Source organism: Dama dama, chromosome 11 (assembly GCF_033118175.1).
Source record: "Dama dama isolate Ldn47 chromosome 11, ASM3311817v1, whole genome shotgun sequence".
NCBI lineage: Eukaryota > Metazoa > Chordata > Mammalia > Artiodactyla > Cervidae > Dama > Dama dama.
Window position 1 is genome coordinate 100067275 of NC_083691.1, and position 22100 is coordinate 100089374.

The 22100-nt window shown below is 45.8% G+C and overlaps 1 protein-coding gene across 1 annotated transcript in view; it reads left to right on the forward strand.

Moving 5' to 3' along the window:
• The window catches only part of NEURL3 (neuralized E3 ubiquitin protein ligase 3), a 36370-nt gene extending 15606 nt beyond the window's left edge, over nt 1-20764 (forward strand). The window contains exon 3 of the mRNA XM_061156015.1: nt 19525-20764. Coding sequence (XP_061011998.1) covers nt 19525-19529 — 5 coding nt within the window. The 3' untranslated portion in view covers nt 19530-20764. The remainder of the gene's footprint in view (nt 1-19524) is intronic.
• The last annotated feature ends 1336 nt before the right edge of the window (nt 20765-22100 follow it).

A 22100-nucleotide genomic window follows, 5' to 3' on the forward strand; every position in this document is an offset into this window, starting at 1 on the left:
CAGATGAGCGACTGAACAACAGCAGGGAACTAGATGCCACAGCTAAGACCCAGCTCAGCCAATTAAATAAACATTAAAAGGATAAGCCATCCTCCTGACTCCAGTAAAAAGTTCAACTGCACCTGCCCCTCTCCCCGCTCCAGGTAATAATCTGGCATTCTCCCTCCCTCCTCCCCTCAGAGGCAGGTTGTTCCCTCTGTTCCCAGGTCAACCATGCTGTGGCCGCCTCTGTCTCACTTCCTCCTACCTCCTGAAGTCACCCGATTTCTGCACAGCCAGCCCTGGGATCCCCAGTGTTGGTAAGTTCAACGACACAGTGGCAACCTGGGTGCTGCACAGAAAGTCAGGCTTTCCAGGGCCCGACAGTGAGAACACTTTCTCCTGTGGGACTTAATACAGGGACCACAGTTTATTGGCACAGGGGCTCCATTCATGGCAAATATTTCTGAGCATTTCATGCTCTGGGAACACAGCAGCCAGGGCCAGGGTATGAGCCTGCAGGGGCTCAGAGAAGTAGCTTTGCAGGGGTGTCCGGGGGAACCTAAGTGTGGGTCTCTTATGTTTGAATTTGACCATGAACTTCAGATTCTCCAGCATTGGTACGACCAGCATCACTGGGTTTTGGCTGACCTTAAGCTGAAACAACAGTGGTCTGGTATCTTCCACTGAATCTTCCCCATTTTTGTTGAAATTTAAGACTATTGCCAATATTCCAGTATTTGGATTTGCATTGTGGTGAATAACTGTCTACCACTCTTTCAAGGAGCTTTCTTTGTGCAGAAATCTTTTTCTGTTTGGAGATTTGCTGACTTAGTGTGCACTTTGGAGAGACGGTGGGGTATTTGTGATTTAAAAAAATTTTCTTTTTTTAAATTGAAGTGTAGTTGACTTGCAATGTTGTGCCAATCTTTACTGTACAGTAGTTATACACACATAAACATTCTTTAGGGAGGGTATTTGGATCAAAGAGTGTGATCCAAATCACACTCTTAGGGAGAGTATTTGGATCAAAGAGGGTACTTTGGGTCAAAGTCCCTTCAGCATTCCCACAATTAGCTTCTGGAACATTCCCATTCACACATCCCAAACTGTTCTTGTGATGGTGAGATACAAATTTTGGCTCCGCTTCACTTGCCTTAAATGGAGAAAAGAGAAATTAGAACTACATTAGAAGGTCTAAAATGTACGTGTGTTTACGCACAAGAAAATGTCCCCAAGATATAGAATGGAATGATAAGAGGAGAAGTAACAAGTTGTGTCTGTATGTGCTTGTATGTGTTAAAGAACTCAAAACATCGTGCCTCCCTGATTCCTCACTGTCCCCAGCAGTTCTGGGGTGAAAATTGGACTGGCGTGTTCCCAGCTTGACTTTAAACAAAGGCAGTTCTCTACCTTCCTGTTTCGTATTGTAAACAGTCACCCTTTTCATGGTCTATTTGGGGCTATATTTTCCTTCTCATTTTTGTGGTTTTTGTTTGTGCCTTCACGGTTTAAAGTGGCCCTGAGAATAATACCAAAGTGCCATCTAGTGCTCCTAAGCTCAGGAAGGCTGGGGTGTGCCTCCCAGGGAAAATACACCATTGATAATCTTTGGTCAATTGTGAGTTGGAGTGCAGCTGGCTGGGAATCCAGTGTTAATGAATCAACTATATATTAGATAAGAGGTCTCTAAACAGAAACACACATCAAACTGGGTTATGCATCTGTAAGTTGATGAAACTGTTGTGACCGGAGGCTCCTAGGAACCTGACCCTGTAGTTTGTACAACAATGAAGCAGTTTAGTATTGCCTGTGACTTTAGAACTACTGAGAGTTGACTGTATTTATTGGTACAAAACATCTTTTGTAAACATCTCTTTCAAAGGCTATAAGTGTTTTACTAGCAGGCACTTTGGGGAGAACTGTCCTCGCCAAGGGGACAAATGCCTCTCATTTCACATCCTCTGAGCCCCCAGGTGGCAGCAGCTGCCTATGTTGAGGATGAGGGTCTGCCAAGCAGTGTGCTGGGACTAGTGCATCACTGAGGCTGTCATTTCAGAGAAAAGAAAACTCCCATCCATCCCACCATGAGAGATGAGGGCAGGAAGGAACGATTCCAATTAAATCTATACTTTTCTATGTTGTCCTGTCATCATGCTGTCCCCAACCCACCTTGCTGTGCCCACCTCCCCTCAGTGCACCCACGTGCAGAACTTCAGGTAACCTGGGGTGACAACATCCCACATCCACCAGGGCAGTCCCTGGAAGTCAGGTGTTGGGCAGGCTGCAGGCTCTGCTATGAGAGAGTTGGACCATAAAGAAGGTTGAACACCAAAGAGTTGATGCTTTTGTGTTGTGGGGTTGGAGAAGACTCTTGAGAGTTCCTTGGACTGCAAGGAGATCCAACCAGTCCATCCTAAATGAAATCAACCCCGAATATTCACTGGAAGGACTGATGCTGAAGCTCCAATCCTTTGGTCACCTGATGCAAAGAGCTGACTCATTGGAAAAGACCCTGATGTTGGGAAAAATTGAGGGCAAGAGGAGAAGGGGATGACAGAGGATGAGATGCTTGGATGGCATCACCTGCTCAGTGGACATGAGTTTGAGCAAACTCCAGGAGATGGTGAAGGACAGGGAAGCCTGGCGTGTTGCAGTCCATGGGGTTGCAAAGAGTCAAACACGATTTTAGTGACTGAACAACAACAAGCCAAACCCTTATTTTAGGCTCTTAAAGGGGGAAAAAAGGCCCCTCCAATGAAATAGGGACCACTAGTGGGCCTCTGAGACTCTGAAGATTTTGAGCTGAGCAACAGTACTGGGACTTCCAGCTTTGAACAGGCCCTTTACCCTTTATGTTTGTGAGACATCAGGGATAACGCTAGGAGTCCTGACCCAAAAGCTGGGACCAGATCAGAGACCATGACTTACTCTTCAGCACAATTGAATTCAATAGTCCTGGAATGGCCAAGCTGCTACAGGCAGTTGGAGCCACAGCCTGTATGGTTAATGAGGCTCGTGAGTTTACCCTGGGGACAATACCTAGCTATATTAATGCTTCCTCAGGTACAGTCTGTGCTCAAAGGACATCATTGGTTGACTGGGGGAAGGTTAACAAGATATCAGGCCCTCCTAATGGACCCTGACATTACCTTAAAGGTGTGCTTCCAGCAGCCAGGAGGAGACTTACTACATCATTGTAGAGACAAACTTACTCGAGCAGGTCTGATCTTCTAGATGACCCTCCTGACAGCCCTAAGATCAGATGGTTTACTGATGGGAGCGGTTTTGTAGAAATGGAAACCCAAAAGGTGGGATATGCTTTAGTCTAGCTGAAGTTATAGGAGCTGAGCCCCTGCCACCCCAGACATGGGCCCAGGAGGCTGAGCTAATTGCATGGATGAGAGCGTTGCAATTAGGGAAGGATAAATCAAATATTTTTACCAACTCTCAATATGGGTGTGGGGGTGGGGAGGCTCATGAGGGAGCAGATATGTGTATACTTATAGTTGATTCAGGGTACTGTGGCTGAGTGGTCTAAGGCACTGGATTAAGGCTCCCTCTCGGTTCACTGGTAAAGAATCTGCCTGCGAATGCACAGAAGATGCAGGCTCAGTCCCTGGGTTGGGAAGATCCCTTGGAGAAGGAAATAGCAAAGCATTCCAATATTCTTGCCTGGGAAATCCCATGGACAGAGGAGCCTGGTGAGCTACAGTTCATGGAGTCACAAAGAGAGTCAGACACGACTTAGCAACCAAACAACAATAGAGTAACTGATTCATGTTGTTGCACAGCAGAAACGAATACAACGCTGTAAAGCAATGCTCCAATTAAATAAACAAAATAAATATGGGTTCCACATGCTCCATGCTCATGCTGCCATTTAGAAAGAAAGAGGAATGTTAGCTACTGAAAATTCTCCCATGAAACAAAGATTTAATTCTGACTCTTTCAAAAGGAGGGCTGCTGCTGACCCAGGTGGCAGTGACCCACTTCAGGGGCCATCAAAGGGGTGGATCTTTGGGGAGCCAAGGGAAGAACAAAGCAGATTGAACTGCAAAACAGGCGGCTCTACTGCAGGAGCCTGAGCAAGTTATGGCCCTAGTGAGCGGCCGCCCTGAACTCCCAATGTGCTCCAGTAGTCCCCCCAGAAAAGAAACTGCTGAGAAATGGGGTGCTGAGGGAGGAAGCACAGGCTGGTCTTAGAAGTATAACAAGGTTGTAATCCCTGAGGCCAGCAACAGACACTCACGAAGAGCTTGCGGGATACCACCCACTATGGGAGGGATGCACCATGGGACTTGATGCAAAAGGCTTTTTCAGGGAAGGGGCTGAAAAGAACAGTTAAACAAGTAACCCTTGCCTGTGATTTGCATGCCTCTGAGAACCCACAGGCCCATCCAATCCTCCCTTCATTACTCAGGACAATTCAGTCCAGGGGTGTAGAATCCCTCAGTGGGGATGAGGCTGGGACCTGGGACCCTTTGCTGCAGTGCTTGCACCTGGACAAACGTCTCCTCCAGCAACAGAGTCAAAGAAACTATAAGGGACTGAAAATAACTGTACATGTGTGCAGTTGGAGCAAATTGTGAACAAGATACAAAAAGACCAAAATACTCAACTGCCACTTCTGAGGTGTCAGGAGCAAAAACGGCCGTGTGCATGGTCCCTGCACACAGCACCATCAAGGGGGCAGGCAGACCACCTAAGCCACCCCTCCAGCCGCACCCACTGATCCACTCCCACCATCGCCCAATGAGACCAGCTGGACACCCCTCAGGGAGCAAGGGGGCCTGGTACTTATTTTCACTCCCTCCTGCAGCACAAGTCGCAGGAAAGTCTTATCTGAATTCCTCGAATGGCCTCTCTTCAATTTCTACTGATAAAAGAGTCCAAGGACCCAGGTCGGTAATGTTTTGATAGATAAAAGGATATCTTGCTGTCCCGGCCCTGGGCTCCTCGTCTTTGTTGCATTATTACAAGAGTGAGCACGGAACTTCCCTGATGGTGCACTGGATAGGAATCCGCCTGCCAATGCAGGGGACACAGGCTCCCTGGTCAGGGAAAATCCTGCATGCCGGAGCAGCTAAGCCTGTGGGTCACAACTGCTGAACCCAAGCTTTAGAGCCCACGAGAAGCTTGTGTTCCGCAGCCAGAGAGTAGCCTCTGCTTGTTGCAACTAGAGAAAAGCCCGGGCAGCAACAAAGACCAAGGTGGCTGTAAATAAAGGGTGAGCACGGCCGCCTGCCTCTCGGCTGGCTCTGGGGGAAGTAAATATAAGCATTCACATAGAGGCTGCAAACTGGCCACCGCCAGGCTGATTATGGCCCATGGACATGTTGTAATAGGTTTGCACTAGTCCAAGCAGTGAATAAATTTGCCATCAAAACAACTGGAGGACTTTCCATATAACCCTGGACTTCTAGCTCTTCTTTAAAAGGTTTGGCAACAGTGGGCCCTGACTCTGGCAACAAGGGTGTGGAGTTGAGCAGTGGCTGTCCTCTGAGTCCCCATGGCTCCCTTCCTGAGGTCCCCACTCAACTGTGCCACCACCTGGCCTTGCAGCATCCGGGTTTGCTGCTGCAGCTGGGGCCCCACTTACGGTAGCAGCACCCACAACTCTTGAGACATCCCCTTGGGCAGGGGTTTCTGAGCCCCACGAAGGCCTCCCTGTCAGGCTGTCCCGCCTGCCCAGCACTGAAGCCTGGCCCTGGCCAGAGGGTGGCAGTGTGGTGTATGAAATGGCATTCTGGGCTGCGGCCCACGACAAAGGGTCCTCCACCTCTGTCCCTGGCTGGCCGGGCCCTGGGCAGGCTCATTCCCACCCAGGCTGCAGAGCAGCTTCCCCTCAGGTGAGGAGTACTCACTGCTGGATTTTCAGAAACACCTTTGAGGTATAGCTGACATGCAGTTCACTGCATATAATTACACTGTGCTATTTGACAATGGGCTTTCCTGGTGACTCAGTGGTAAAGAATCTGCCTGCAATGCAGGAGACACCAGAGACATGGGTTTGATCCCTGGGTTGGGAAGATCCCCTGGAGGAGGAAATGGCAACCCATTCCAGTATTCTTGCCTGGCAAATCCCAGGGACAGAGGAGACTGGTGGGCTACAGTCCATGGAGTCGCAAAAGAATCAGATACAACTTCATGACTAAACAACAATTTGACAAATTTTGACATCCATATATACCTATAAATCTACTACTGCAATTAAGATCATGAACATAGCAATTACTCCCCAAAGTTCCCTCCTGCCTCTCCTCACCCCTCACAGGTTTGTTTCCATTTTCTAGAAATTCTTTTGTCTTCTTTCACTTGCCATAACTAGAGATTCATTCCTGTGGTTGCTTTTATAATAGTTTATTTTTATTTTTGGCCCAGTATTATTGTCATGTGTGGATATACCTTAATTTGCCTACTGTTCACCTATAGCTGGACATGAACGTTGTTTGGGGCAACTACAGACGAAGCTGCTGTGAGGGGGAGTCATGAACAAGTCTCTGTGTGGCCATTTGATCTCCTCTGGAGTAAATAGTGAGGAGTAGACTGTCTGGATCTGAAGGTTGTGTGGATCTAACTTGTAAACAAAATGGGGAGCTGGTTCTGGCCGTGTGGGAGGGTCCTGAACTCACCTCCTCCCATGAAAGTGAAGGTCGCTCAGTCGTGTCTGACTCTGCGATCCCATGGACTATACAGTCCATGGAATTCTCTAGGCCAGAATCCTGGAGTGGGTAGCCTATCCCTTCTCTAGCAGATTTTCCCAACCCAGGAATCAAACAAGGGTCTCCTGCATTGCAGGCAGATTCTTTACCAACTGAGCTACCAAGGAAGCCTTCCTCCCACAGAAACACTGAATCTGCAGCTACATAGAGAACATTCTCCTCTGAAAGAAACTTAACTCCTGCACATAGGATAAACAAGAAAAAAGACTCACAGTGGGGACTTCCCTGGTAGTCCAGTGGTTAAGACTCTGTGCTTCCACTGCAAGGGGTGCGAGTTCAATCCCTGGTCAGGGAATGAAGATCCCACTTGCCTCACAGTGCAGCCAAAAAATAATAAATAAATAAATAAAACCTCCCATGGAAGCCAGTAGGGAAGGCTGAGACCCTATCTTGTGATAAACCCCTCCCTGCATGGTGACCCACAGGCAGAAAGAAACTCAAAATCCGGAGCTTCTCCCCGTGGAATGAAGGGCTTGAACCCCACATCAGGCATTCCCAGCTGTTAAGACCTGGCCCTGAGAGACAAGCCCCCCAAATAGCTAGCTTTAAAAGCCCACGGGACTTATTCCACAGGCCCTGCACGGTTGTAGTAGAGAGATGCTTCTCAGAGGGCTCGAGGGGGAACTCAGCAGCACCAAGGAGCAGGGCAGAGGCGGCCAGCTGAAACGTGCCCAGACGTCCTGCCCAAGGGGCCTAGTTGCTGATGTTGAAGCTTTGGCCTGAGGGGAAGCCTCTAATTTAACACACACCTCGGGCCAGTTGAAATACACTCCAAAGACAGAGGCAGGTGGGCACCATCTCCGCGCTCTCCCTCTGCCTCACTCCAGGTGGGTCCTATCCCTTGTGGCTGAGACTCCAGACCTGTGGGCTTATCAGCAGTCTTAGTTGCCCCGAGGCATGTGGGATCCTATCCTACCCCCACCTCCCAAACAAGAGTCGAACCCGTGTCCCCTGCATTGTAAGGTGGATCCTTTTTTTTTTTTTTTCCTTTTCTTTTCTATTTTATTTATTTGGCTGTGTCGGGATCTTCCATTGTAGCTCGCAGGCTCTGGGGCATGCAGGCTCAGTAGTTGTGGCACGTGGGCTTAGCTGCTCTGAGGCATGTGAGATCCTAGTTCCCTGACCAGGGATCGAACCCATGTCCCCTGAATTGGAAGGAGGACTCCCAACCACTGGACCATGAGGAAAGTCCCTGTAAGGTGGATTCTTGGCCATCGGACCACCAGGGAAGTCTCCCAGGGTATGGTTCTTGACTGCCTAGCTTGAGTGGCTGGTGGGCAACATCTTTCATTTTCCATTTCTCGGGGATTACTGTCTTTTATTGTCTGCTATCCAATATCTTGAAAAACCATTATTTTATATATTGTGTCTTTTTTTTTTTCCCAGTTGTTTCATCCAGGAGGGTAATCTAATTTAGTTCTTGTTGCTCTTGGAAGCACATAAATCTTCACTGGTTGGTTTTAATCAAGTCAACTAGACTTGAAAAGAAACTATTTCAGGTGCAAATAAACAGTCGCATTGGTCATGGAAAACTTCTGGTCTGGAAAACATGCCTGCAAAGCTTCCTTCTGCTCCATCTTCAGCCACTGCCTCCTTGAAGTTCAGTGTCAAGGGCTCAGCGATGTCAGTGTTTGGAATTCAGAAATGAGTCTGCATAATAGTCAAGAAAAACCATCACTGGTTTGGCTGATTCTGTTAACAACCTGGGTCCTTGGACGCTTTAACCAATAGAAATTGATAAGAGGCCATGAGGTAGGAGGTAGATGGACCCCTGGGCTGGACACGTGGTGTTTGTCAAGTGGAGTAAAATTCGAGCTTTGTTCTCCCTCAGACACTCCAAGGACAAAGCTGGTGGCAAAAGCTGAGCTCTGCTAAAGTAAAGAGAGAAGGTCTCCTGAGGTCAAGGAAGGCCTCCCTGTCTGCACGTGTGTAGGAAGGCTTCTTGGGGGTCGAAAAGGGAGGGTCCCCCACCCCATAATAAGTATGGACATGCACCCACAGGCCTCTGCGGTGGGATCCATCTTAGAAAAAGTTGCCCACGCATCTTGGGGAGGGTTCAAGGACCAGTCAGGTGTGAAGAAAGAAACAAGATAATTGGTCAAAGGTAAACAAAGACCTGGGCTTCCCAGGATGCTCAGTGGTATAAGAATCCTCCTGCCAGTGCAGGAAATGCAAGAGACGCAGGGTTCAATCCCCGGGTCAGGAAGATGCCCTGAAGAAGGAAGTGACAACTCACCCCAGTATTCCTGTCTGGAAAATTTCACGGACAGAGGAGCCTGGAGGGCTACAGTCCAGGGGATCACAAAGAGTCAGACACGACTGAGCACACACACACACACACATACATGCAGAGTCCAAGGACCCGCATGGGTAACATGGGTACCTCCCTCCCTGACATAAGAACCACCTTGTCTTCGGAAACTTTCCACTCTTGTTTCACTCCCGCACTCCCGGGGGCTCCTCACCCCCTCTGAAACCCAGAAGCAGCCCCCGCGGCTCCCTCATCTGAATCCCTGAGTCCTGAGCCATGGAGCCTTGGTTGCCCTCCCAGGCCAGCTTCCACCCAGGGTCTTGCCTCTCCTACATCTGTTCTCCGGCCAGCCTCCAGCTGGCCAAGCTCCAGGTTAGGTGTCCTTGCAGCGCCGGGCACACAGCAGTGGCCTTCGTAACAACTTTATGCAACGACTCAGTGGGTACGTGTGCGCTGGGAGGTCAGGCCCTCCTGCCATCACTGCTGCTTTAAGCCTCACACACTCTGGAGCTCCACCTCCAAGGCCCCTGACCTCCAGCTGGACAATTGCTGTGTAGCCAGAGTGCATAGCTTAGCAAGATGGAGAAACCCAGTGCCCTGCCGGGTACAGTAATGCCCAGCTCAGCAGGGTACACTGCAGCAATCAGAAATAAATTGGATCACAGAAGTGCACGCCTCTCTTAAGCCTTTGGGAAGGGTCATACTTAGCAGGGAGCCTGGGGAGAGTTCCAGGAATCCAGGGGTTTTCCTGGTGACATTGCTAGGGGACCACCTCTGAGCTGTCATATTCCAGGAAAAAGTTGCCAAGGAGGAGTGCCAGGCATTCAGAGGACTTTGACCATATCAGACACGGGTGAGGGTAGAGTAGGGGAGGGGAGCCGGGTACAGAAAGGAAAATGTCAGGGGCCTGACCTGCTTCCTCTTCACAGTCCTCTGGACCTCCACCTTGACCTCTGCCAGGAGCTGCTGCTGCTCACCATGGATGCCAAAGGGTGCTGTGAGGACTCCCCTGGTGACGCCTGCCACTGCAGGGGACACAGGTTCCATCCCTGGTCCGAGAAGCTCCCACATGCCATGAGCAACTAAGCCCGTGTGCCACAACTACTGAGATGGCGCTCTAGAGCCACGGCCACCGAGCCTGTGCGCTGCAGCTCCCGGGGCCGCGTGCCTGGAGCCCGTGAGCCTCAACTAGAGGGGCCACCATGAGAAGCCCACTCACTGCAACTAGAAAAAACCCAAGCAAAACAACAAAGACCCAGCACAGCCAAAAATAAATTTCAAAAAAGACAAAGGGTGCTGAAAATGGTAGTGAAGGAGGAAACAGACAGAGCTGGGCTCCGTCTTCACCCAGGCTGCGAACATTAGGCTACATGCATGGTCACCCTCCCAGTGGACTCTGAACTCTGTGCCCGGTGTCTATGGAAGTGGCATACCAATGGGAAACCAGGCCCCCCGGATTAAAGAGCCTCAGGACTTGGACTTGGACTCTCCGTTGCCTAAAAGAATATGCTAATTATCTCTGTAACAGAACAAAGTGGTAAATTCCACTATATTTATCAGGATACGACCACAGTCCTATTGATAAATATCCACTGTTTATCTAGTCTTGTGACACATGAATCATGGGTTAACTTTGATTGTTTCTCTCTTTTACCCTGTCCAGACTAGTTTCAAGGAATCTGGGGAGGTGGAGGTGGGTTTGAGCAAGTACACTTAGGGTATATAAGGTTTTCACAAAAACTGGTCGGGGCCCCTGGCTAAGAGGAGACTCTGCCTTGGGCCCACCGGTGTAATAAACTGCACTCCACTATGTGCATTATCCTTCTGAGTGAGTTTGTTTCCTGGAACGCGTGGCTACAACAGTAGGAGATGGAATTTCACTTCTGCCCAGCCCGTGCCCCCCGTCAGCTCCCTTGGGTGGGAAATGTACCCACCTCCAGGGACGAACGCCCCTCCTTTGGAGGTGCCCATCCAGGGGCTGTGCTGGTGGCTGGGAGGGACAAAGGTCTGTCTGTGAAGAAGGCTATGCTCTCTGCTGTCTTCCCTGTGCAGGTGGGGCCCTGGTCACACACCTAGTCTACCTGGGGTGGAGTTCTGATGGGCAGGTTTGCAGTGCACGAAGGACCCAAGAGGGTCTCGATAACCCTGCACATTTTTGGCTGTTGGCGAAGTTAGAACAGAGGCAGCAGAAAGGAAGTAACTCTTATTCATAAGACTATTATTGCATGCTCAGTCTCCTTGTTGCAGGAAGGGGGACCCCTTCCAGGACCTGAAATTGGGCTCTTGTCTAACACTCAGAAATGAATTGTCTGAGGAGACACATGTGCTGACAAAGCAAGAGATTTTATTGGAAAGGGCACCCGAGTGGAGAGCAGGAGGGTCAGGGAACCCAGGAGAACTGCCCTCCCGCATGGCTCACAGTCTCGGGTTTTATGGTGATGGAATTAGTTTCCGGGTGGTCTTTGGCCAATCATTCTAATTCAGAGTCTTTCCTGGTGGCGCACGCATCGCTCAGCCAAGATGGATGCTAGCGAGAGGGATTCTGGGAAGTGGACAGACACGCGGCGTCTCTTTTTGACCTTTCCCGAACTCTTCCAGTTGGTGGTGGCTTATTAGCTCCGTATTCCTTATCAGGATCTCCTGTCATAAAACAACTCATGCAAATAGTTACTATGGTGCCTGGCCAGGGTGGGCGGTTTCAATCAGTGTGCTTCCCCTAACAACTCCCCCCTGAGAGACTTCATACTCAAGATGCTTCTTGGGAATTGGGGCGGAGGTCTCTTTCTTCTGTAACTTCTTCCTGCTGTGCCTGGGTGTAGGCCTGCCTAGCAGAGTAGAAGTCTCTCTCTACCTGATCTAAGTTGGGGTGTTCCACATCTGAAACCAGCATTCACCCTCGTAATAACAGCAATTAAGTTTGAAACTGTTGGCTCCTCTCAGAGATGAAATAGACAGGGGCCAAACAGGAGACCTAACAGGATGGTCATCACTGGTCCCCAGAAACAGGAGGCAACATTTGGGGTGAGGGCTGCAGGGTTTGTGACTTTTTTTTGTTGTTGTTTTTGTTGATTGGCTGGTGGTGAAGCAACAGAGCTGTGCTCCAGGAATCTTGTGTTTAGTTTGAAGTTACCATCCGCCACCTGGGTGGGGGCTCCAGTTCTGTAGAAGAACTCAAAAGTCATTGTTATGCATATTTTTTTGAGTAGAAACCAGGACCCTGTCTCAAGACTGTACCACCATTTCATTGTTTCTCCTGTTTCTGTATTCCCTCCCTTCCCTGATTAGCAATAGTCTGAATCCACCCTTTGGAACTCAGGGAAGGTCAAGGAGGCTGAATAAACCCTATATTTTACAGTACAGCAGATCTGTACTCCAGAGTCGCCACCCCACAGAGTCCTGCTCAGTTTTAATTTAGGAAACAGGGCAACTATGACTGTGATAACTTCCTGTCAAAATGGGGCATAGGACTGCCTCAGCTTGGAGAAGAGACACTGAATTGGAAGTATTCCTGAGTTCCAAGTCCTAGATCTGAGCCTTGTATGATTAAAATCTCAATCCCTTGGTCTGCCATTTTGTAGTAACAGACCCAATTAGTAGTAGCTGGAGGAGGGATAACTGGAATTTTAATAGACAAAATAAATCTCTTTCTTTTTAGAAGAATAAGCCTGAAACCCAGTCTGGACCTGGCACTTCGGGGAGACTTTTAGCCAGGTGGCCAGTTGTCTAGTTTTACAAAAAGTAAGTTATAAGTTACTAGCTTCCAGCAGACATTGTTTTGAGAATGGTGGCATCCAAGCCTGACATGACTCAGAAAACTCAAGTGTTTAGCAATACAATGTCTAATCTGAAATTACACCCATAGTAACACCTGGTTATTTCCCAGGGTGTCTGAACCATAGCTGAGTACTCTATTTTGACTTTTAATTGTAAAATTTTCTTTACTAGCCAAAGCAGATGTCACCATTAATGATGTCAGTGTTTCTCTAGGTATGAGAAGATACAAGAATTGGGACTCATAAAATCTTCTCCTGAAAAGATCTAACTCTCTGAAGGCCTGTTCTGCCAGTTTTTCTCAGAGCACCAAGTGCCTCATTCCTGATTTTCACCCTGAGCTCCTTTCAGGGCCGTTGAAAGACAGCAGTTGCAGTGGCCATGATTTAATCTCTGTAGATGTAGATGGCAAGTGTAAGTTTTCAGTTGGCAGAGCTCCTTTTTGCTCATAAACTTGACCATGATTTTGAGGGGGGCATTTCATGACCGCTTTATCCCATGGTGCTGAGAATGTGCATTCTCAGGTTTGGCAAAGATTTTGTTGACAGGCCACTCAATGCGCTGTTACTGGACTAGGCCATAAAACAGTATCCAAAATTCTCTGGATCACCTGTCTTACTAGCCTCTTGGTCCAGGAAAACATTCCCTCTTGTTGCTTTTTCCCTTATCTAGAGTTACACTCATGTGGAACTATATATTATCCTACCAGAGACCTCAGTCACACATTTGGCAGTGTAAGAAACAGCAATTTTGTAAAACAGGTGAAATACAAATAACATAGCGAGCAGTACTAGTAAAGTCACAAGTAAGACTCAAGAGCTTCCATTAGATGTAGCTCAGTATATCCCAGGTCATCTGACTTAGTCTACTCTGTACGAATCTTTATCTTCCAGGGAAATTATATATTGACACCACTGTCTATAAGGCACATAGCCCAGTTTTCTAGTGTTACTAGACTGATTATCTTTAGTATGATTTAATTGTTTCCAACACAGAGGAGACTTTAACCCGAAATTACCATAGCCTGGTGTTATCTATATAAATCTATCCCATAGTTGTGGGAAATTTTTTTCCTCCTTTGCTGAAACTTTTTTTGTTGATCTGATTGAGTTTGAGTAATAGAAAAATGCACAAATTTATGGCCAGAGTCAGAGCAGGCATTATTAATTGGCCCGGTGAGGGGATTCCATCTAGTAGTATCACAGTGACCTGAATAGGACTATAATTTTTTTTTTTTTAAGTAAATTTCCTCAGGGCCAACCAGTTAGAGTCTTGTAGTAGAGAAATTTACCAAGGTAACCCAGAACTAGACACAGGTAATTGGCCATAAACCCAACAATTGGATTGATTTCTAAAACTAGCATAGGATCAGGCCTATGATAGAAAAGCATTTGATTTATATGCAAATGTCTAAGAAGTCAAGAAAACATTATAAATGATCATACAAATCAGGTCCAGCATCTTGGGCAAGCTCTCTACCTCTGATGTCGTTGTCGTTGTCGTCTCATCCTGGTGTACTGTAGTTTCTCCTGTTTGAGCATCATTTTAAGGTGAGATCAGGTCAGCTGTCTTCTTTATAGACCAATCCAGTGCAGGGGCCTTTGGAAGTGGGAATTTATCTAAGAGTTAATTTCTCTTCAGTTTCATTGTGCACGAGCTAGTTAAGGGTACCTGATAAAAAGTCTTTCCATCCAGGTTGGAGACAGTCCCTTAAATTATGTCTTTTTCCAGTCCTGGTTGCAGGTCATGAGGCATCTGATCTTCATCCAAAGATAGATTACTGACATAAGCTTCAGAAACAAACTTAGGGTGTTCTTTAAGAATTCAATTAAATTTTACATTAATATCACATAACAGCAAAGAGCTATCCAAGAAATGAGTCTTACTACATGCAGACCTCCATTAACAAACTGGGATTTAACATTTTTTGAAATATCTTTTTCTCCCTAAAGTTACCCTCATTTTTATCAAATATAACCAAATTAAGGCTAGTTTGTTTGTAAAATAGGTCTGTTCTCACTAATTTTGGTCTGATGATTTATATAACCATAATTGATTATAGACTTTTATTTTGTTGAAACACTTATAGAATCTCAGACTGAACTTTTAATATAAAACAGGGTTGGGAAATTCACGCCAAAGGTTTATTACAGATTTTGCCTAACAAATCTAGGTGAACTCTTTCCTTCTTAAGGTCTCAAAAATTTCTTGAGATTTTTTTTACCTGTTAGTGAGATAACCTTCCTAGCTCATTTGATAAACTTACTGGAAACCTAAGAGTTTCAAATTTCTGGAGGAGTCAGATAGAGAGAAAATATAATTGCTTTGTTTATAATGTATAATTTTACCAAATTATTTTCATAATTGGTTTGAGAGGAAGGTTTTCCCTACTCCCAGAAAACACAAGATTCAAACCTATAATTTTTCAGATAGAAACCATAAAAGTTATAAGCATATTTGCTGGTTCATTCAGTCCTTTGTTAACTTTTGTGAAGTCATCAGGTTTTTCATTAGAATATTAGGACATATCAGAATGTTAAGAACGCCATATAATTTTTGGGACATCTGTATTAGTAATTTTACCATACATTATAGCATGAGTGGATTTATTACTTATTTGATAATCTTTTTCATGTAATTTAACCAACCAAATAAACACAGTTTAATATCTCTCTTTGGGATGTTTCAGGGGCCCTCTGAAGCACCCCAAAGTTAGCTAGAGGTCAAAGGAACTTCAAAAGAATTTGATTTAGGAAGTTTTATAGAAAAGATCAATTAAAAGCATTTAGAACATTTGGTCAGATTTAGTCAATGTTGATGGGTGTATCATTTAGCTTATTGATATGTCACAATGGGCGTAAATACCAAGGCTCAAAGTCTAGTGAAAGTCATCTCCACCATCTTGAACCTAATTGGCTCTAACCAGTTTTCTTGTGGCTGTGTCATTCCTAACAAAATCTATTTATCTAACTAATTGTAATCTAATTTTAGAAAATCCTGATCATGCATAACTCTTTTTAATATTTTTTCATACCTTTTTTTTTTTTTTTTTTACTGAAAGCACACTTTCTGCTTTCCTTTAGCAACCAAAAGCTAACTTTTATATTAGCATTTTATAGATTGGTGAGCATAAATACCAGTGCTAATTTCTAAAACCCTTGCTTTTTAAAAACATTTTAGGATGGCATCAAACATTATTTATTTATAGTCCCAAATCTCTGTAGTTTTTCTGTAAAAGGAAATCAGTGTTTATTAGTAAATGTTTCAAAATCTTAATTTATTTGGAAATGACCTAATTATTCAATAGATTTCTAATACTTAGTTTAGCACAACCCTTAGAAATTCAAGTTACGCCAATCTGGAGAGACTATTGTAGGCAGATATTTCTAAAGAATAATTATTCTTAATAGAGTTTATATACAAACTTATATCTCATTTACATTTTTTAGAAGTTTCTTCACTCGAGGTAATTTTCTTGTTGACAAACTTGTAACAGATATAATATTTAACTTATATTAAACCTAGGTACAATGAAAATATTTTACTTGATGTTAATTACTCTAAGACATGTCTATATTAGGTCAACAAACATTAATATCAGGTATTTAATACTGAATATTTCCCAGTTCACGTGAACCTGGAATTTATTGTTTAATTTAGAATTATTTGATTTGTAAGTGCTTATCTTTCTTTAAGCCAATTAAATAGATCTCATTTACAAATTAACCTAAAAAATATTACCCAGAGACAAAGACATACCAAGATATATTTAGACAGACACAGTGCAAGATCTAGCTTCATTTTCTAAGTTTGGTCATGAATTAGATATTACAATATAAAATTTACTAGTTTATTAAAAAAGGTTGAAATAAATAAAAATTTTAAAGACTTTTCCCCTTTTCCCCTCAGTCTCAGGAGTTAGAGATGGTCTAGATAAGTGTTCCTGAGAGCTCTGGTCTCAAGGCACAGGGAAAGAAAATCAACTTCTAACAAAATGGTGGCAGGTCTAAACCAAATGGTGGCCAGACAAAGTAAAATGGCCATCAAAAATCACAACACAGAACAGAGTTAAAACACACATATAAACCTGGCAGTCCTCATCAGACACTCCCTTAAATACAAGAATACAGTCTCTCAGAAAACCTTCTATAGAGACACAGAACTTCAGATGTCTTCAAAGATTTCAAAAGGAGGAAAGGAAGCCAGGTTGAAAGAAGGAGGAAGAGGTGGGAAAGGGGGAAAAAGGGGTGGCCTTACAGACGTCTCCTGCCACCTGCAGACACCCAGGCGTTACGGGACTTTTCCCCGGACTTCCAGAGAATGGAGGACTGGAACTTGGCCCTACCAGAAACCAGACCAGAACAGAACCAGAATTCGAGTTCTGTGCCAAGAGGAGGTGATCAGTCTCCAATCCTCAGCTCAAGCTGAGGCCCTTCGACCAGATTCCTGCGTCCAGGACTGGGGGACTAGAAAAAGGGGAAGGATAGGAAGGGCTAAGGAGAGGAGAGAGGGGAGGGGAAAGAGGTCAATAAAGTCTCTTGTTCCTTACCGGTTGGGGCACTCTGGCCAGTTGTTCGGGTCAGGAGGAGACCAGGGACAAAAGGGTCCCAGTTGCAGCCGCTGGGTCAGGTCCATTGGCAGGCAAGCTGGCCCCTGAGTACCCTGAGTGATCAGGATGTCAGTCTCAGCAAAGAAGAGTCCCCACCAGAGTCGCCATTTGTTGCAGGAAGGGGGACCCCTTCCAGGGCCTGAAACTGGGCTCTTGCCTAACACTCACAAATGAGTTGTCCGAGGAGACACATGCTAACAAAGCAAGAGATTTTATTGGAAAGGGCACCCGAGTGGAGAGCAGGAGGGTCAGGGAACCCAGGAGAACTGCCCTCCCGCATGGCTCACAGTCTCGGGTTTTATGGTGATGGGATTGGTTTCCGGGTGGTCTTTGGCCAATCATTCTAATTCAGAGTCTTTCCTGGTGGCGCACGCATCGCTCAGCCAAGATGGATGCTAGCGAGAGGGATTCTGGGAAGTGGACGGACACGCAGTATCTTCTTTTGACCTTTCCCGAACTCTTCCAGTTGGTGGTGGCTTATTAGCTCCGCATTCCTTATCAGGATCTCCTGTCATAAAACAACTCATGCAAATGGTTACTATGGTGCCTGGCCAGGGTGGGCGGTTTCAATCAGTGTGCTTCCCCTAACAACCTGGCCATGTCCAATTCTTTGCGACCCCATGAACTGCAGCCCTCCAGGCTCTTTTGTACATGGGATTTTCCAGGCAAGAATACTGGAGTGGTTGCCATTACCTTCTCCAAGGGATCTTCCCAACCTACAGATCGAACCTGAGTCTCCTGCATTGGCAGCCTGATTCTTTACCATTGAGATTATCATTAGCTATATTCTAAAAGCAGATGAGGATAGAAAACGAGAATAGAAAATCTTAAGCCTATCTCACTTTAGAAAAGACAGAGGAACCAGAGATCAAATTGCCAATATCTGCTGGATCATTGAAAAAGCAAGAGAGTTCCAGAAAAACATCTATTTCTGCTTTATTGACTATGCCAAAGTTTTTGACTGTGTGGATCACAATAAACTGTGGAAAATTCTGAAAGAGGTGGGACTACCAGACCACCTGACCTGCCTCTTGAGAAACCTGTATGCAGGTCAGGAAGCAACAGTTAGAACTGGACATGGAACAGACTGGTTCCAAATAGGAAAAGGAGTACATCAAGGCTGTATATTGTCACCCTGCTTATTTAACTTATATGCAGAGTACATCATGAGAAACGCTGGGCTGGAAGAAGCACAAGCTGGAATCAAGGTTGCTGGGAGAAATATCAATAACCTCAGATATGCAGATGACACCACCCTGAAGGCAGAGAGTGAAGAGGAACTAAAAAGCCTCTTGATGAAAGTGAAAGAGGAGAGTGAAAAAGTTGGCTTAAAGCTTAACATTCAGAAAACTAAGATCATGGCATCTGGTCCCATCATCTCATGGGAAATAGATGGGGAGACAGTGGAAACAGTGTCAGACTTTATTTTTTTGGGCTCCAAAATCACTGCGGATGGTGATTGCAGCCATGAAATCAAAAGACGCTTACTCCTTGGAAGGAAAGTTATGACCAACCTAGACAGCATATTAAAAAGCAGAGACATTATTTTGCAACAAAGGTCCGTCTAGTCAAGGCTATGGTTTTTCCAGTGGTCATGTATGGATGTGAGAGTTGGACTGTGAAGAAAGCTGAGAGCCGAAAAATTGATGCTTTTGAACTGTGGTGTTGGAGAAGACTCTTGAGAGTCCCTTGGACTGCAAGGAGATCCAACTAGTCCATCCTGATGGAGATCAGTCCTGGGTGTTCATTGGAAGGACTGATACTGAAGCTGAAACTCCAATACTTTGGCCACCTCATGCGAAGAGTTGACTCATTGGAAAAGACCCTGATGCTGGGAGGGATTGGGGGCAGGAGGAGAAGGGGACGACAGAGGATGAGATGGCTGGATGGCATCACCAACTCGATGGGCATGAGTTTGAGTAAACTCCGGGAGTTGGTGATGGACAGGGAAGCCTGGCGAGCTGCGATTCATGGGGTCGCAAAGAGTCGGACACGACTGAGCAACTGAACTGAACTGATCTCACTTGTGAACACAGATAAAAAGTCCTAAATAAAACACAGGTCTATAACCTGTTATTCAAGGTTCTGAAATCTAAAAGCTCTGAAACTGCAATATCTCCCATAAGTCATTTGGAGGCAGAACTTGAAGTGAAGAGAGGCCAATTACATCTCTTATTTTTCCCACTTAGGTTAATTTTCAAAAGTTTGTGGCAGAAATTTTATGATGTTTTGAAGAAGGAATTCATAGGGCCTGGACTCCATCTGAGGCCTGTCCATGCTGATCGTGCTCGGCCACTTCTCCAGTGGACTCTGAACTCTGCTTAGTGCCTATGGGAATGACAATGGAAGGATAAGACCCCCTCTGGACAGGGGAACTTGAAGATCGTATCCAGGTTACTCATTGCCTAAGAGAAAACAGACACTAATCACCCCTGCCTCTGGACAGTATCTATCGGAATGTAACCACAGGCTTATCGGTTATTAACTGGTTGGAATATAACCACGGGCTTATTGATTATTAACTGTTTAAACACATAACACGTGAATGATGGGGTTATTGTAATTGTATTTACCCTTCCTTTGTAAGCCTCAAGGTATTTGGGGTGGTGGGTTTGGACACGTACACATGGGGTATAAAACATTTTCACAAAAACTGGTCGGGGTCCTTGGCTAAGAGGAGACTCTGCCTTGGGCCCGCTGGTGTAATAAACTGCACTCCACTATCTGCATTGTCCTTTTGAGTGAGTTTGTTTCCAAGAAAGTGTGGCTATAACAGTTTAATTATAGCGATCTTCTCCAGATTTGCGTATTAACAGAGTATGTGGTATATCCATTATTTTCTCTTTCTGAGATCCAAAAACATTGAAATTCTGGTTGCACTGTGCGGCCTGTGGAATTTCCCTGAATGGATCGAACCCATGCCCCTGCGAGGGTTAATAGCCTTGGTAGAGAGACCAGAGGTCCCCCAGCAGCAGGAGGAAATAAGCTGCAAGTGGCAGACTGTTTTTTTTTTTTTTTTTCTTTTCTCTTTTAATCCTGTGTTGTCATGGCGACACCTGATTCCACCTGAACTTAACTTCTTTCAAACCTTGAGCTAACCAATGCGTTTTTCTTATGGAAATGTTTTTCTTAAACTATGTTAATGAAACTATGTATTTGCCTTGGAATCTGCCTTTCTTCAAATCATTTCAGCCTAAGATTCAAACCTTGGACCGATGGTGGCTCACAACAAACCAGTACTTCTTATTCATGGAAATGTTCTCTTAAACCATGTTAATGAGCTACCTACTTGCTTGGAAATTTGCCTTTCTTCAAGATTCATGTCAATTGTTTTATTGCTGTGGATGACTCACCTTGTAATGCTATCTCAAAATGTATATTGTGGGCGAGGGCCTGGTCCAGCTCTCTCAGTTTTGAGGCAGTTTTTTATCTGCTTAACAACTTAATAACAGGTATATAGCGCCTTGCTAAAAACTAGCAAGGCGGCACTCTCTATGTCCCCTTCTGATGTCTATGTCAGAAGCTTTCTCTCTTTTTATACTTTAATAAAACTTTGCTACATAAAAGCTCTGAGTGATCAAGCCTCATCTCTGGCCCCAGATGGAATACATCTCTTCTGGAGGCCACGAATAGCGGTGTGTTCACGGTTCGTAACAGCAAACTTTCACCCCAGCAGTGGAAGCATGGGAGTCTTAACTGGACCACCAGAGAATTCTAAAAAAATTAAAAGTTCAAATTCTGAAACAGTTCACCCTCACAACTTCTCAGTTTAGAGTTCTGGACTGGACTGTATCTCCCTCGAGTTCATATGTTGAAGCCCTCACTGCTCACGTGACTGTATCTGGAGATGGGATCCTTCAGGAGGTAAGTAAGGTTAAGTGAGGTTGTTAAATGTCAGGTGAGTGTATGCTCCTCAGTTCGTCTCACAACAAAGTGTTAGGAAAAAACGCCGCGGGAGGAAAAAAGCCGCCTCTAAGGACCGGTGGTAAAGGCCTTTATTAAGCGTCGCGCTCAGGCAGAACTCCCCGGGGCGGGTGAGTGAGGAGACGAAGGGAGTCTGCGAGGTGTGAGGGGTGGGGAGGGGTTTTATAGTCAGGGCCCGGCGTCCAAGCCAGGTCTTCCCATATAAGGAAGAAAGCGCGGGCTACAGCGGGGGTTGGTGTCCAAGGGCTCCGTGTCGGCACCTGATTGGACCAGGCTGCAGGGGGCCGGCCCCTGGAAGTTTAGCCAGCCTCCGGAACTTGCCTGCGGCATCTTTCCGGGGCATGCCTCAACATGCCCGACCTTTCACAAAGATTTGGAGTGACTGACATTAAAGCCCCCTCGGCGGGTCACAGCTCTCGGGTCTTGGACAGACAGTCTTAGAGCTCTCAGGTCTCAAACGGACCGTGTTATATCCCTCAGGTCTCAAACGGACCGTGTTATAGCTCTCAGGTCTCAAACAGACCATGTTACAGCTCTCAAGTCTCAAACAGACCGCGTTATAGCTCTTAGACAAATCAGTGTTACAGCTCAGTGTTACAACCCTATTTTATTTAGAAGACAGCAGGAAAATCCATCTTCGAGGCATGAGGGCACATCGATCCAAAAACGCGAAGAGATGAGCACTCCATTGTGCGGTAGAGAGACCGAAGGAGCCCTTTGGCTCTTCTTTTTATATGTTTTTTTCTCCCCCTGGGCCTGCCCTATGCAAATTGAGCTTGGGCAGGAGCGCTGTTCTACCTGAAGTCCTCACTCCAGTCCTCTGACCTTCCTCTGTTCTATT